Raw genomic sequence first — 14,932 nt, 5'->3', positions numbered from 1 at the left:
GTGGTGCTGGGGGATTGAACCGCGGTCCCTGATGCTTTGCCAAGCTTGTTCTAAGTAGGTGCCTTAGACCACTGAGCCATCTCTCCAGCCCCAGTGGTTATCTTTTAAAAAGAGCAATGTTGTCTTACATAACCATGGTGGAATGTTCAAAACCATTAATCAATGTTGACACAATACTTGCTGGCAAAATTTACTCAATTTTACCACTTTACTATAAGAATGGCTTCAACACCTTCAAGAAATTTTGTTAAATTTCCAAGCAATCCTTATGAGAATCCTGATCCTCCAAAATAATTACGAAATATAGCTGTAAAGAATAAATTAGAAAAGAAACTGTCATTCCTAGGCTTACTTGGACTAAGTCTTTTGAGAAGGCAAGTGTCATCTTTTAACTAAACTCTAAGGAGGACTTACACAACCCAGAAGACAGAGAATTCTGTTCCATTTGATAATATTGGCAAAGGTTCTAATTTCATGGACTGACTTTATAAGTAGAATTACATGTAATTAAAGGAGTGACTCATAATCTATGTTTTGAAAGGTAATTATCTACAAGTGAAGAAAGCCACCTCTTTTTTCTGCTTATGTTAACAACTATAATGTTTAATGCACATGAATCTAGTAATCCTGTCCTAATCCAACTATGTCATGTACTCATCTAACAAGGCATTGAAAAGTTTTTATTTGTCCTTTTAGAGACTTTATAGAGAAGCGTGGGACAAGGACAAGACTCAAATTCACATCATGCCAGACACACCTGACATCGTTCTGGCTAAGGCAAACTTAATCAATACAAGCGATGTAAGTTTCAGAAATCTCATTTTAATTGCTTCTACACCAGTGAAGCTATTGGGAAGTTCTTTTGAATTCCTAAATCATTTTGATTAATGAGCTAGGTGTACTTGCTGTTTCTCATTTAGTGGGTTTTAGATGAAACATCAAGCATATGTACTCCACCTTTTGGGCCATGTTAGGGAGTTTTTTAACTATTCCTTGGATCCTATTATTATAAATTGCACCATAATGTAAAGGTTTGTATCACTTTCCCCATATGGCCAGGTGTTCCATGTGGGCAAAGACAATTCTTGGGTCTGCAATGGGTACCTGATATATATTACTCCATGAAATTTTGAGCAAGTGAGCACGCAAAACCTTGCAGGAGAATTTCATTTTTATATTTATTGTCATCATAGCAAAATCTCCTGAAATTTAAGGATGTAAAAATTAAATATTTAAAAAACAAATTCTAAGTTCTAGTAAAATCACTTTAACATTAAAGAATGTATTGGAGTAATACTGTGAATGCTAACATGTAAACCCAGGTGCAAGATCAGTAGGCATTTTGAACAATCTGGTTTCTGGATTAAAGTGCACTTAAGTTCTAGCCTCACTTTTTCCTTTATGTCACAAATCTGAAAAGCTATTGCACATAAATTTTGAACTTTCCTTAAAATACAATATTTTTAAAATTATGAAGACCTCTTCACGTTGCCTACAAATGTTGATTCTTCTCTGCAGGGATCTATATTATGAGGCAGACACTTTTCCAATGTATTAGCTACAGGAAGCAGTAGCCCCTCTCCTGTGGCATTTCCCTCTGGGGGTAAGACGGAAGGCATCACTCTTTTCTTACAACTTGCAGTGAAGCACTGCACATTAATTGGAAGACAGCACCAAAATAATATTGCGTCTGTCAGTTTATTTCTGCTGCATTCGCCTATGAATTTGGGAAGAGCTGACATTTAGTTGTGTGCACCTAGGTTAATCACAATGCTCTAAAGTTTAAAATAAGATTATCAGCAATCCATGGGCATAATTTCCAATTACATTTGAGGAGCCTACAGCACAAATACTGGTCTCATGGAGTCCTAAAATATTTAGCAATTTTGACTCATTCTCCTGCAGTTGTGTATGCAGACTATTTTTTCTCAAAGTGATCTTCATCTCTCACCAGAAACTCTACCGAATGGGTTATGAAGAGCTGAAGAAGAAAGGCTACGACCTCCCTGTGGATGCCATACCCATCAAAGCAGCGAAAGCATCCCGGGAAATTGCCAGTGAAGTAAGACATTATCCCCTGTTGGTATTGATTTGATTGCAATTTATCACTTCACAGCAGTCTCAATTTAATTTTAAATTGAACAAAATCTTCTAAGGGGTAGCAAATTAAGACAGAGAGAAATGATCCCAGACTTTAAGCATAGGATGAGGATAAGATCAACGATACATTTATTATGTATGGAATTTTTAGCAGAATTTAGCCTTTAATCTTTCCTATCAAAAACTGGAAATCCATATCTCCTTAGGCTTAATAAGATACCTAGAGCCCATGTGATTTGTAATATGCCACGAAAAGGGCATATGAACTAATTTTGAAAGGAAAAACACACTTTTTTCCCTTAGTACAAGTACAAAGAAGGCTTTCGCAAGCAACTGGGTCACCACATTGGTGCACGGAACATTAAGGATGACCCCAAGATGATGTGGTCCATGCATGTGGCCAAGATCCAGAGTGACAGGGAGTACAAGAAGGACTTCGAGAAGTGGAAGACCAAGTTCAGCAGCCCGGTGGACATGCTGGGTGTGGTGCTGGCCAAGAAGTGCCAGACCTTGGTGAGCGACGTGGACTACAAGCACCACCTGCACCAGTGGACATGTCTGCCCGACCAGAACGACGTCACCCACGCCCGGCAGGCCTATGACCTCCAGAGTGATGTGAGTCTAAGGTTTTCCTTTGCTCAGTTAAATATTGTGACTGCTTTCTTAAGCATCAAAATTCCCCTGACATGAGGGAAATTGAGTTGGCACAACCAGGTTCTCTTTTCCTGGACTAAGGCCCACGCGCTCTCCAGTCACCCAAATGTCTGAAGGCATCTTTATTCTACAAGGGTGAGCTAGCAGAGTCCCTTTGCTTTGATGGAGGCAGTAAGACTGCTGATCCAAAGAACTGGAAAACTAAATCAATCTACACTCTTATGTGTTTTGCAAAGAATGTTTCTAATTGGGTTTTTTTCTTTTTTTATGATTCATACCAAAATTTTGAAATTACCCAAGAATTTAAACATTAAAATAGCATGGATATATTATAGAACATAGGTAGATAGTATCATCTACATATCTTTGTATATATGTATAATTTAAATGCACTATAATAAAATGATATTGTAATATATAATGTAATACATTTTTTTTTCTTTTGGGACATATGTTTATAGTTAGTGGTTTCTCATTTGCCATTTCAGAATTTGTACAAGTCCGATCTTAACTGGCTAAAAGGTATTGGGTGGATACCTACTGGCTCTCTTGAGGATGAGAAGAACAAAAGAGCCACTCAGATTCTCAGTGACCATGTTTACCGTCAGCACCCAGATAAATTCAAATTTTCCAGCCTTATGGATTCCATACCAATGGTATTGGCAAAAAACAATGCTATTACCATGAACCATGTAAGTCCTTTCTTTGTGTGGGGATGGCATTATTTTTTCTTTTTTGTGGAAGCACTGAAATCTTTGTGTGGAAGCATATCTCGCTTCAACCCTTTTGCTTGCTACTGAAGTGATTTTAAAATAAGTGTGGTGCTTCTTACTGACACCAGGCATGTAAGCCTGAAAGTGTCACAAGTACAAGTTCACAGCACAGAATCTCTTTATTCTCATTAAGAATCAGACTGCTCGTTACTGACCCATACTTGCCCTTTCTTATCATGTGTTTTAGCACCTCTACACAGAAGGCTGGAATAAAGATAAAACTAGCATCCACATTATGCCGGACACTCCCGAGGTTTTACTAGCTAAACAAAACAAAATAAACTACAGTGAGGTAAGAAATAAATATGTGGTGACTGGTATATTTTCCTTGTAATTCATGTTACAAATAAAACTGAAGATTATTTATACCTGTTCCAGAAATTATATAAACTCGGTCTAGAAGAAGCCAGGAAGAAAGGCTATGACATGCGACTCGATGCCATTCCCATCAAGGCGGCCAAGGCCTCCAGAGACATCGCCAGTGATGTGAGTACCCTGAGGAGCCCTTTACTGCAGTTCCAGCTTGAAGATGGTGTTCTCTCTCCTGGATTCATAGTGCAGAAAGTAAAACAAAGAGGATAAAGTTGTTGCTAATAGTTCATTTTGTTAGAAAATGGTAGGAAACCATAGTAAGAAAATTCTTGGCCCCAAAGTCTAGCTCTCGCTGAGTCCATAGCAACACACATTGCAAATATTATGTATTTCCTGCTGCATACAGCTACTGCATACTGCATACTATAATTCAGGTATCTTTCTGGCCTGTCCACACAACATGCTTCTTTTATATAAGCAAACTTGTGCAGTTCCTTCAAATCCCCATGTATGGCCCAGAAATGAATAAATCTGCAAGGACACAGTAAACAAGAATTGTAAGGTCCAAGTTCGACCATGTGTGCAGACCATATATTTGTACACCCCGGGAGCAGCTACAGATACTTATTTTCTTTGAAAGATGTATTTGCTCACACTTCTAAAAAAAAAAAAAAGTATCCTTTGTTTTATCTATGAGGATAAGATATTTTTCTTTTATTTCTAAAATGTGAAAATTAATTACCATAATTTAAAAATAAATGGTCAGGATCACAGAGATAGATAGCTCTGTGGTCTAAACACCTGCCTAGGCAAGCTCAAGGACCCAGGTTCGATCCCTGGTAGTACATGCCATGCCCGCCATGCCCCAGGTGCAGTGAGCCAGCTACCAAGACTGGGCATGGTGGCACAAACCTTAATCCCAGCACTGGGGAGGCTGAACAGAAGGATCACTGTGAATCTGATCTGCATAGTGAGATTCTTCACCAAATACATAAAATTTTAAAAATTAAAAAAGAGGGGGCTGGAGAGATGGCTCAGTGGTCTAAAGCACCTATTTGGAACAAGCTTGGAAAAGCATAGGGACCGCGGTTCGATCCCCCAGCACCACATGCCAGCCAGCCCTGCCCCCTGGTGGGCTGAGCTGGCCACACACACACACACACACACATACAAAATAAATGTTAAAATAAATAAATAAATAAATAAAAATAAAAAAAGATCCACAGAAAGGTTCATTGTATTAACATATATTCATGCAGTGAAACACCTGCTGTTATTAAAAATCATCCTTAAAAAGAATATTTAACAGGCTGGCCAGATAGCTCAGTGGATTAAAGCATCTGCTTAGGCAGATGCAGGGACTGGGTTCAATCCCTAGTGTGCCATGCTGGCCCCACCCCTGGGGCACACTGAGAAGGAGATTGAGACTAGGCATGGTGGTGCACACCTGTAATCCCACCACTTGGGAGGCTAAAAAAAGGAGAATTACTACAGATCCAATCTGTATAGTGAGACCCTGTAGACCCTGCACTAAATGCAAAAAAAAAAGAATATTTAATGACATACAAAACTGCTTATATAATAGCTTAAAAGAACATGGAAAAATATCAGGCAATGTATGACTCATGCGCTAATTTTATTCTTTCTCTTTCATATATACACATACACACACCACAAAAATTTGTCTTTAGTAGTAGAACTGTGTTAATTTTTCTTTTTTTGGTGTGTACATTTCATTTTCTAAATGGTATTATGTATTATTAATATTCAAAGAAAATAATTATTTGTAGTGCTTAAGAATTGCTTTTAACAAAAGTTAAAGGGTATGAGCATCAGTCTTTTTCTTCTTCTAGTTCAAGTACAAAGAAGGCTATCGAAAGCAACTGGGTCACCATATCGGTGCTCGGGCTATACATGATGACCCCAAGATGATGTGGTCCATGCATGTGGCCAAGATCCAGAGTGACAGGGAGTATAAGAAAGACTTCGAGAAGTGGAAGACCAAGTTCAGCAGCCCGGTGGACATGCTGGGCGTGGTGCTGGCCAAGAAGTGCCAGACCTTGGTGAGCGACGTGGACTACAAGCACCACCTGCACCAGTGGACGTGTCTGCCCGACCAGAATGACGTCATCCACGCCCGGCAGGCCTACGACCTCCAGAGCGACGTGAGTGCTGAGGGTCATAAGAACATACAAAGGCGGAAAACTAGTAAAACAGCTTTGCTTGGAGAAGTAGCACTAGGTAGCACCACGCAAGGAGGGAGGGATAGGACACCTGCTTTCCTTATCCGTGTTAACCCTTAAGCCCTCTAGGCGAAATGAGATATTGTCTGTACCTTGCTTGCCTATCAAACTGTATTCTAGTATACATGCTGCTTAAGGGCTTCTACTTGATTTTATTGCCTTAGAGAAAATGTATTCCCAATACAGGGATCAGTATTTACTGACTGTTTACGTCCACAGAATATGTACAAATCAGATCTCCAGTGGCTGAGAGGCATTGGCTGGGTGCCCATCGGCTCTTTGGATGTGGAAAAGTGCAAAAGGGCGACTGAGATTTTGAGTGATAAGATCTACCGTCAGCCTCCAGACAAGTTCAAGTTTACAAGCGTGACTGATTCTCTGGAACAAGTGCTGGCCAAGAATAACGCCATCACTATGAACAAGGTGAGGCTTTCAAATCCAGGCAGCCAAGGCAGGGTTCTTGCTGCTGAGTCAAAGAAAAGTGTAACTGAGAGGGGCCAGGGAGATGGCTCAGTGGCATAAGCACCCGCCTGGCAAGCACAAGGTGCTGAGTTTGATCCCTGGTGCCACAAAATAAATAAACAAAGAAAAGTGTAACTGAGAAAAGAAAGCAGAGTACTGGGCCACAAAGCCGCCCATTGTCCATCACAGTGTCGCCTGTCCTTGGCGCTGCACCTATCATCTATCCGAAATAGCACATTTATGTCTTAACATTTCTGTCAGTTATTGTTTCATAGTTTTGATAAAATGGCATATTTTAAAAGTCTTTTTATAAGAGAAGTTTATTTGTAGTTTCCTTTTAATCATTAGTATTTTCAGACTATCAGAAGTCATGTATAAAAGCATTCCACTGGGAACTGATTATTTGGAGGCTTATGCAAAATACACAATGTATGTAAAACACCATAACCTTGTCTTTTGTTTGTTTATAAAGTTATAACCCTAAAATTTCTATTGTTTATACACTGATTTTCTTTAATAGCGTTTGTACACAGAAGCCTGGGACAAAGACAAGACCCAGATCCACATAATGCCAGATACACCAGAAATTATGTTGGCGAGAATGAACAAAATCAACTACAGTGAGGTGAGAGCGGGCGCTACTTCTCTGCCTTTTGCACAGTGTTTCTTATGTCAGTCGATGGGTTCCGCTGTGATGGGGCACTAAGACGGCGGCTTTATAAAAGCCCTTTTTCTTGCTTCATATGAAAACTGACTCTGAAGTTTCTGAATCACTGTCATAAATGTCCAGTGTTAAGTAATAAGAACTACCATTTAAGGGGATCAATGATTTCAGAATGACTCGGTTTCAGCACCAATCATAAGAGCAAGTACATTTTTTCAATTAATTTTTGAAATGAGATTAGCAATAGACCCATGCACATGCATGAATCCCCCATGGATGCTAGAGCAAAGCTTTAGCTGATATGTTTTTCATGTATAACATTAAATTGTAGCATAGAATCAAAATTTAAGATGTTTTTAAGGTTAAGGTTAAAATTAAAAGGGCCGGCCAAATAGCTCAGTAGATAAAAGCACCTGCAAAGAAGCAGAGGCCGAGGGTTCAATCCCTGGGCCTGCCATGTCAGCCCCGCCCTCAGGGTACGCCGAGAAGGCGATTGAGACTGGGTGGCGATTGAGACTGGGAGTAGTGGTGTGCACCTGTAATCCCAGCCCTTGGAGGCTGCAAACAGGAGGATCACTATGAGTCTGATGTAGAAGTGAGACCCTGAACACCCTGTAGACCTTTCCCTAAAATGGAAAAAAAAAAGATTAAAGACTAAAATGACAGTACCAACAAATCACACACACACACACACACACACACACACACACACACACACACACAATGCGGATGAGAATCTCTCAGTGCATATATTAACAAACCTCTGGCCTCCTAGCTTCTGGTAAGCATGGGGGGGCCTCCCTACTGGAATCCCAGAAACTTAGGAATGGAGCTTCCTAAGAGGCCCTGTCCCTTCTTCCAGTACAGGAACCCCCCTCAGCAGGATGTTCTGCCTTTGCTTAGGGGTTCCCAGTGACACAGACCTTATCTCTAACTGATTTATTTGTCCTGGGAAATTCCACTGGAAAGTGCCTCTGAGGTATTCAGTCACATTTCTCCCTGTAAAAACACACGGTCCTCTGATGCCAGAGGACCCAATCTGTGCCCACCCATCGAGATATACACAGCCACCGTCTCTCCCCTTCACTGGCCCCACCCTGGGTTCTCTCTGAAATCCACAAACTTTCCAAATTTCTGAAATGCCATTACTGGAAAAATATGACTCAAAACTGAGCAAGACACTGAGAACAACAAGGAATGGCCAGAGTAGAGGCGGTGGCCTCTCACACATTCTCTTCTGAACACTGACGTCATTTCTGCAGCCCTGTGCTTCCGGGGAGCGCTGGCTGCTGTGCCCTGCTTGTGCCCGTGAGCTGGGGATAACTTCACCTCCCCGACAAGTAACACAAGCTAAAGCTCAGTTTCTTCTGTCCTTCACTTATGCATTTAATAATTTAAATCTTAGCTCAACCTTGACGTTTATCTCTGTGCAACTCCTTTTTCTTAGATTGAGGCTATAGGTTTTAAAGCTATGGAGATTTTTGCGCATCTATAATTCTGTTGGCTGATATGTTAGTTTTTTTCTCCCAGCTTTGTGCCACCAGCAAGTAAAATGTTTCCAACAGCACAGATCAACAGAGTATTACTCTTCTGTTGAATATAATTTACAGAATTTAGAGAGAATAACAACCATCTTCAGTAATTTTATTTTAGAAAAGCAGATTATAATTTTATATAACTAGTCCTTGTCATCAAAAGCTAAAAACATTAAATCTTACTCTCAAATCAGAAAGGATTTAGTTGTTACAGGAAGGCAAACACTGCATATGCAAGAATTTTGGAAGATAAAAAGCCCCTGGAACACTGCACTCAGCATTTCTGGGCTGTGCAAAGCCTCGCAGGTCCTGGAATACAGTTGCTAGTTCAACCAGGCCATTGCGGTTGACTGAGCACCTAACCTGCTCACACTCTTTTCTGTCTTTTCTCTACTAACTTACATAGTTCAATTTATTTGTGTTTCCATCTCACTTAGAAAAGAAAGATAACAATGGAAGTTTACTACATTGCTCTTTCCTCTTGGAGCTTCTTGTTAGTTTCCTAGTTTTTGTAGAAGCAAGCAGCAAATTCTTCAAGTATTCCTGGCTCAACACTGTCCCTGCTGGCCACTTCTCTCTGGGATTCCTTCAACACCTGGGCACACCCATGCCCCTGCTCACTGCTTCGTGCAATCTGCTCCCCCTTCGCTGGAAAGCTAGCTCATCATTCAGGGTCCAAGTCAAAGATCACACTCAGCAGGAACCTTCCTGGCTCTTGGTATATGATTTCAGTCCATGGTCAGCTGGCTCTAGGCAGACATGGTGACATGGTGGAAGGGTGCAGCAGTCACACCCACAACCGTAGCATAGACCTCTTCCTCAAGCTCTTGGTAGTCAACAGTTCTATTTGTTTCATTACATTTATTTATTTATTTATTTATTTTGTATTTTAGGAAGGGCTTATAGGGTGTTCAGGGTCTCACTACTAGGTCGGACTTGTAGTGATTCATCTGTTTTACAGCCTCTTAAGTGCTGGGATTACAGGCATGTGCCACCAGGCCTAGTCTCAATTGCCATCAGTGAGCCCCAGGGGGCGGGGCTGGCATAGCAGGCCCGGGGATCGAACCCCTAACCATGGCTCTGCCACTTTAATCCACTGAGCTATATGGCCATCCCTTGTTTCATTACTTCCAACAAACACTTTGAAGCTGAAAATCACCTTTGATTTTCAAGTACCCATCACTGTCACAGACACAAAATCAGTGCAGAATAGATGTGAATTTAATTAACTGCCTTCAACAATGTTTCTTTACTGTTTGCTTTAGGTCTATGAGTTTCAGCTTAATTTTTTTAATACTTTCAAGCTTGATTGTTTTTGGTAAAAATTTTGAAATAGTATAAATTTTCATTAATTCAGCATAAGTTATAAAGTTTTTATTTTTACAAAATTGCAGAAGTTTTATAGCTCCCAAAATGATATTATTGTGGGCACTCATAGAGAACTTAGTGAGTTGTTTACTTAAGTCATCTATCAATTTTTGGATATAAATGTCAATATTCAACTTCTTTGGCCCGAATTTAGAGTCTGTATAAACTTGCCAATGAAGAAGCTAAGAAGAAGGGCTACGACCTGCGGAGTGATGCCATCCCCATTGTGGCGGCCAAGGCCTCCAGAGACATCGCCAGCGATGTGAGTTGTCCATTCTGTTCCCATGGTCTGCGCAGTGGCAGGTGGCGTTTTCACTGAACTCTAAATCTTTACAAAGGACCTCTCCAAATATGTCCTGAAGGGCTTTAAGGGATTTTTCAGAAAACCTAGCCGTAGGGGAAATAGAAAATTTGATAATTATAGGACAGAGTTGTACTCTGTGGACAATGAGTTCAGTGAGATCTGGCTCAGCAAGAATAGAGCCAGTCGCATGCAAACTGCTGTAGAGAAGCTGCAGGCATGGACATGTGTATACTCACAGAAAAGTTCATAGAACATGTAACTCAGAATTTAGATTCTCCCGGTGAGAATCGTGACCTGGCTGCATGCCACATTTTAATATGCAATGTTTAAAAAATGCATGTTGGGGCTGGCGAGATAGCTCAGTGGTCTAAAGTGCCTGCTTAGGCAAGCATGCAGGGACCTCAGTTCGATCCCCAGCACCACATGCCATGCCAGCCCCGCCCACAGGGTGGGCTGAGCTGACCGTTAAAAAAAAAGAAGAAGAAATAAAGGAAACATTAAAAAAAAAAGTGCTTGTGACACTTGCTATGACTATTACTCCTTGTAAGATTGTGAAAAGAAAGCAGTTGGTCAGTTCAAGCGGGACGCCGCTCGCGACTGTGCAGCGCCACCTTCTGGACTGAATCGACACCTCTCCTGGTGCTGCAGGGATTCTGGAGGAACGGGATCACCCCGCCTCAAAGCAGATGGGGAAATGTGATTGGCTGCTGCAGCAGTATGCACCTGAGGAGTTAAAGACCTACATGTAAAAGGGAAATGCATTCATGTTATTAGAATAAATCACAGAAGACCATCTTTTTCACTCTGGGGACAGGGAAGTCTTATTTAAATAAGACATAAAGTTTACAGAACAAATCATAAAGAAGATTTTTGCACAAGGAAAGTTTTACAAATCAAAATCTAGGATTCGTATAGGGAACGGGCTATCATAAGCATGCAGGCGGTCAGCAGGCTGATGGCAAGCACTTCAAATACATAGAAAAGGAATTAGAATCCATCGCTTCCTGGCCTTTTCCTGAAGAACAAGTGGGACTAAAATCCAGCAGTTATAGACCTTCTGCAAATCTACACTAAACAAGAAGATGACCCAATAGAAAAAAATGAACTGTGGGGATAAAATGCATAATTTACAAAGTAAAAAAAAAATGGCCCATAAGCATGTACAAAAATGCCTAACCCCAGGAGTAATCAAAGAAATGCAAATTGAAATACCAAGGGGATATTATGAGAATCATCATCTTAGCAAACAAACAGACCAAAAAAAAAAAAAAACAAACAAAAACAAAAAAGCAAAAAACAAAAACGTGCAGCCGCAAGAGCCAGTGAAGGGTGCAGAAGCGGGCGCGCTCATACAACTGCTGGAGGAGGACTCTCATTAGTAGCACGGGTACTTTGGAGAATGAGTTCATGGCATTCATTCATTCAAAGTGGAAAATACACTGAAATAACTTAAAACTTAGTGATTGTACTTCTGGGTTAGTGCTGCCCAAACACGCACAGGCACATAGTACACATGCACGTGTGCCCCAGAAAGATTATGTTTTCAAATAACAAAACAGTGGTGTGGCTAAGCAAATGTGCTACGCATAAAACTTTGCTGCAGCCAAAAGTTGTGAACCTGATTTCAGCCCATCGATGTATATGCATAAATTATATCACTGAGTGAGGAAAATAGTTGCAGAATATAAAATACTTCTTTTTCTAAATGTGCACATGCCAAGCAATGCTGCCTATTTCTTATGGATGTATCTATTGCAACAAATTCTAAACTATTTATTGACCTGTAGGTCCTACACCAAAATTACAATAGTGGCTGCCTCTGAAGATAGAAGGGCAAAATTATTGAGTCAATAAAGACTTTAGATAATTTTTTATAATTGGTAAAGTGAATAAACTTGTATATTAATGTACGAGTATTCCCTTATCCATAATGCACACATCTAAAACCATGCAGAACACCTAACCCTATCCATGCTGTACTATATTTTGACATATCCATACTTACCTATAATAAAGTATATTTTAGAAATCAATATTGAAAACTCAAGGCTCACGTTGAGGACAGCAACCTTTATGGTGGTATCATACCAGTGACTGTCTTTGCGCATGTCATCCTCTCCTTCACTCCAGCACATGTCCTTATGTCAATAATAATTAATAATTAAACAACAATCAAGTATTGAGAACTGTGCTGGAGCTATGTGTGCATTATCTCCCCCTTCATAATGGCTCTGGGCTCTTGATGGCATTGTCCACATTTGTGAACTAAGAAACTTCCCTTTAAACATTAAAGTTTTAGCAGGTGGAGCATTGAGATGATGGCATCATTCTTTTCCTCTCTCTCTTACTGACGGTGCTATAATTTCTAACTCAGTTGGCCTCTAAATCAGATGCACATACTAGAAGCAATTAGTTTAGTGAAACCTGAACCCCTTAACTTGTTGGGGTTTTTTGACAGTTTCAAAACTGATTAATAGGACAGTTACAGTAATTAATACATTGTGCATTGTTATCTTCTTAGTGGTTATCCATAGCACAAGATGCAGACAGGATATCCTGTCCAAACACTATTAGTACAAATCTTTCTTCTCATTGAATTAAGTGAAAGTAGCTGTATATCTAGCCTAACTATTCTGAATATACAGATACAAAATGGTCCTTCCTTTGTATTCCCTTTTTTTATTTAGTCCTGTCAGAGATGGATATTCCATTGGTATCTAAATACCATAGGTGTGTAAATTCAGCAAAACAATACAACACAGTCCAGCAGTCCACAATAGTAGTGGGTTAGCCACAGAAGTTGTTGACTTGAGCCTTTCACAGCTCAACATATTAATATGGCTTTATTTTATATACCTCGTTTTTATACTTTTCTGCTGGATGGTTAAGACCAAGGTAAAGCAAGACCTACATAACAAGAAATGTAACTTTTGTATCTGATAAGGTTAGTCAAGTACCCTCAGGATTTATCCTGTAACGCTGTACTGCAGTTTGCAGATCCTTTGTCAGTGTCAGTCATGGGGATGAGTCACAGCCATTGCTTGACCAATGTACTCTCTGTGAAAGCCTGAGAGAATGTTTTCTCTCTATGTGACTCTCCTTATGCATTCTCTACATCATTGATCACATTGCTCTGTGGCCCTATAATCTCCTTGATCAGAAAATTTGGGGAATAACTGAGTTACATGATGTTACAGTATAGGTTCTCCTATGTCCTGAGTCTTCACTGACCTTGAAAGGCTAGGGTCAAAATATTGACTGTCCTTGCAGCCCTTCTTTTTCTCTAATTTTTGGCCTGCAGACTTAAGTTGTTAGCCCCCAGAAGAGAAGCTTATTATTACCCTACAATATATTCAATTGGGTTTAACCTAACTATCTTTCTGAATATCAGACATCTTAGGCATAACATGGAACAGGTATTTTCCATCAAGTAGCTTTAACTTGTTAGAAAGGTGCTCTACCCATTTGGGTTGCTATCAGTTTTCGAAATGATGCCCCAAATTTGCCATGATACTGCATGCATCAATCAAATATAAAATGGAATATTCTCCTTCTGTTGCAGCTCTATGTAGTATTTGACCTAAGTGCAGTATTTCAGGCTTATAGGAGCCAGCCACTCCTTTCATAGCATATTAAGCACACATACCATCTGTGCATCCGTTTCCTGACCCATGTTTTTGTGTAAGACCTAATTCCCCAAGTGGACTCTCCCACCTTCCACAGGCCACCTCTCCCCCACTCTGTGTGCTTCCTGACTCCAGACTACTCTTATGGCCTGTGGGCTGTGGATGATTTTGAGTGTACACCACAATTATAGGAATTCCATCCATTTTACTACATCTAGAGGCTTCCAGGGTAAATGTAAGGATATGGGCTGGAATTGGTGCTTACAGAAAAAATTAAAATATAGTGAAAGTAATATAGTTTTGTACATGTAACTCAGTAGTATCCCAAATTTTCTGATCAAGGAGATTTTGGGCCCAAAGAGGAAAGTGATCAATGATGTAGAGTATGCCTAAGGAGAGTCATGTGGAGAGAAAACATTCTCTCAGGCTTTCACAGAGAGCACATTGGCCAACCAATGGCCGTGACTCATCCATATGGCTGACACTGACAAAGGATCTACCAACTGAGGTATAGGATCTCAGGATAAATCCTGAGGGGATTTGACTGACCTTATCAGATCCAAAAGTTACAACTTTTGTTGCATAGGTCTTGCTTTATCTTAGTCTTAACCCAACCAGCAGAAAAGTATAAAAACAAAGTATAAGAAGTAAAGCCATGGTGTTATGTTCAGCTGTAGGGGACTCTTGTCAGCAATTTCTGACACTGCCAGTGAAGCAGAAGACCCAATGCTATTATGAACTACTGGACTCTTTTAGAATATTTTGCTGAGTTAACACACCTATGATATTCAAAACATGGAACTAAACAAAAAAGGGGATACAGATGAATGTCCATTTTGTATCTGTGTATTCAAAATGGTTAGGATAGATATATAGTTACATTCTCTTAAT

General features: G+C 40.2%; 1 protein-coding gene across 42 annotated transcripts in view; it reads left to right on the top strand.

The window, feature by feature from the left end:
- Neb (nebulin) overlaps positions 1-14,932 on the top strand; it is a 221,833-nt gene that overhangs the window by 80,995 nt on the left and 125,906 nt on the right. For 32 of the 42 annotated variants that reach the window (XM_023721397.1, XM_023721387.1, XM_023721355.1 and 29 more), the window contains 10 exons: positions 697-801; positions 1,955-2,062; positions 2,404-2,715; positions 3,243-3,446; positions 3,715-3,819; positions 3,906-4,013; positions 5,693-6,004; positions 6,302-6,505; positions 7,065-7,169; positions 10,266-10,373. In XM_023721397.1, the coding sequence (XP_023577165.1) occupies positions 697-801; positions 1,955-2,062; positions 2,404-2,715; positions 3,243-3,446; positions 3,715-3,819; positions 3,906-4,013; positions 5,693-6,004; positions 6,302-6,505; positions 7,065-7,169; positions 10,266-10,373 (1,671 nt within the window). The remainder of the gene's footprint in view (positions 1-696; positions 802-1,954; positions 2,063-2,403; positions 2,716-3,242; positions 3,447-3,714; positions 3,820-3,905; positions 4,014-5,692; positions 6,005-6,301; positions 6,506-7,064; positions 7,170-10,265; positions 10,374-14,932) is intronic. The other 10 variants (XM_023721393.1, XM_023721383.1, XM_023721396.1 and 7 more) reach the window with 6 other exon arrangements.

Source organism: Octodon degus, unplaced genomic scaffold (assembly GCF_000260255.1).
Source record: "Octodon degus isolate 3935 unplaced genomic scaffold, OctDeg1.0 scaffold00082, whole genome shotgun sequence".
Classification (NCBI taxonomy): Eukaryota; Metazoa; Chordata; class Mammalia; order Rodentia; family Octodontidae; genus Octodon; species Octodon degus.
The sequence above is the reverse complement of the archived record's forward strand: the minus strand, read 5'-3'. Positions and strand labels throughout refer to the sequence as shown.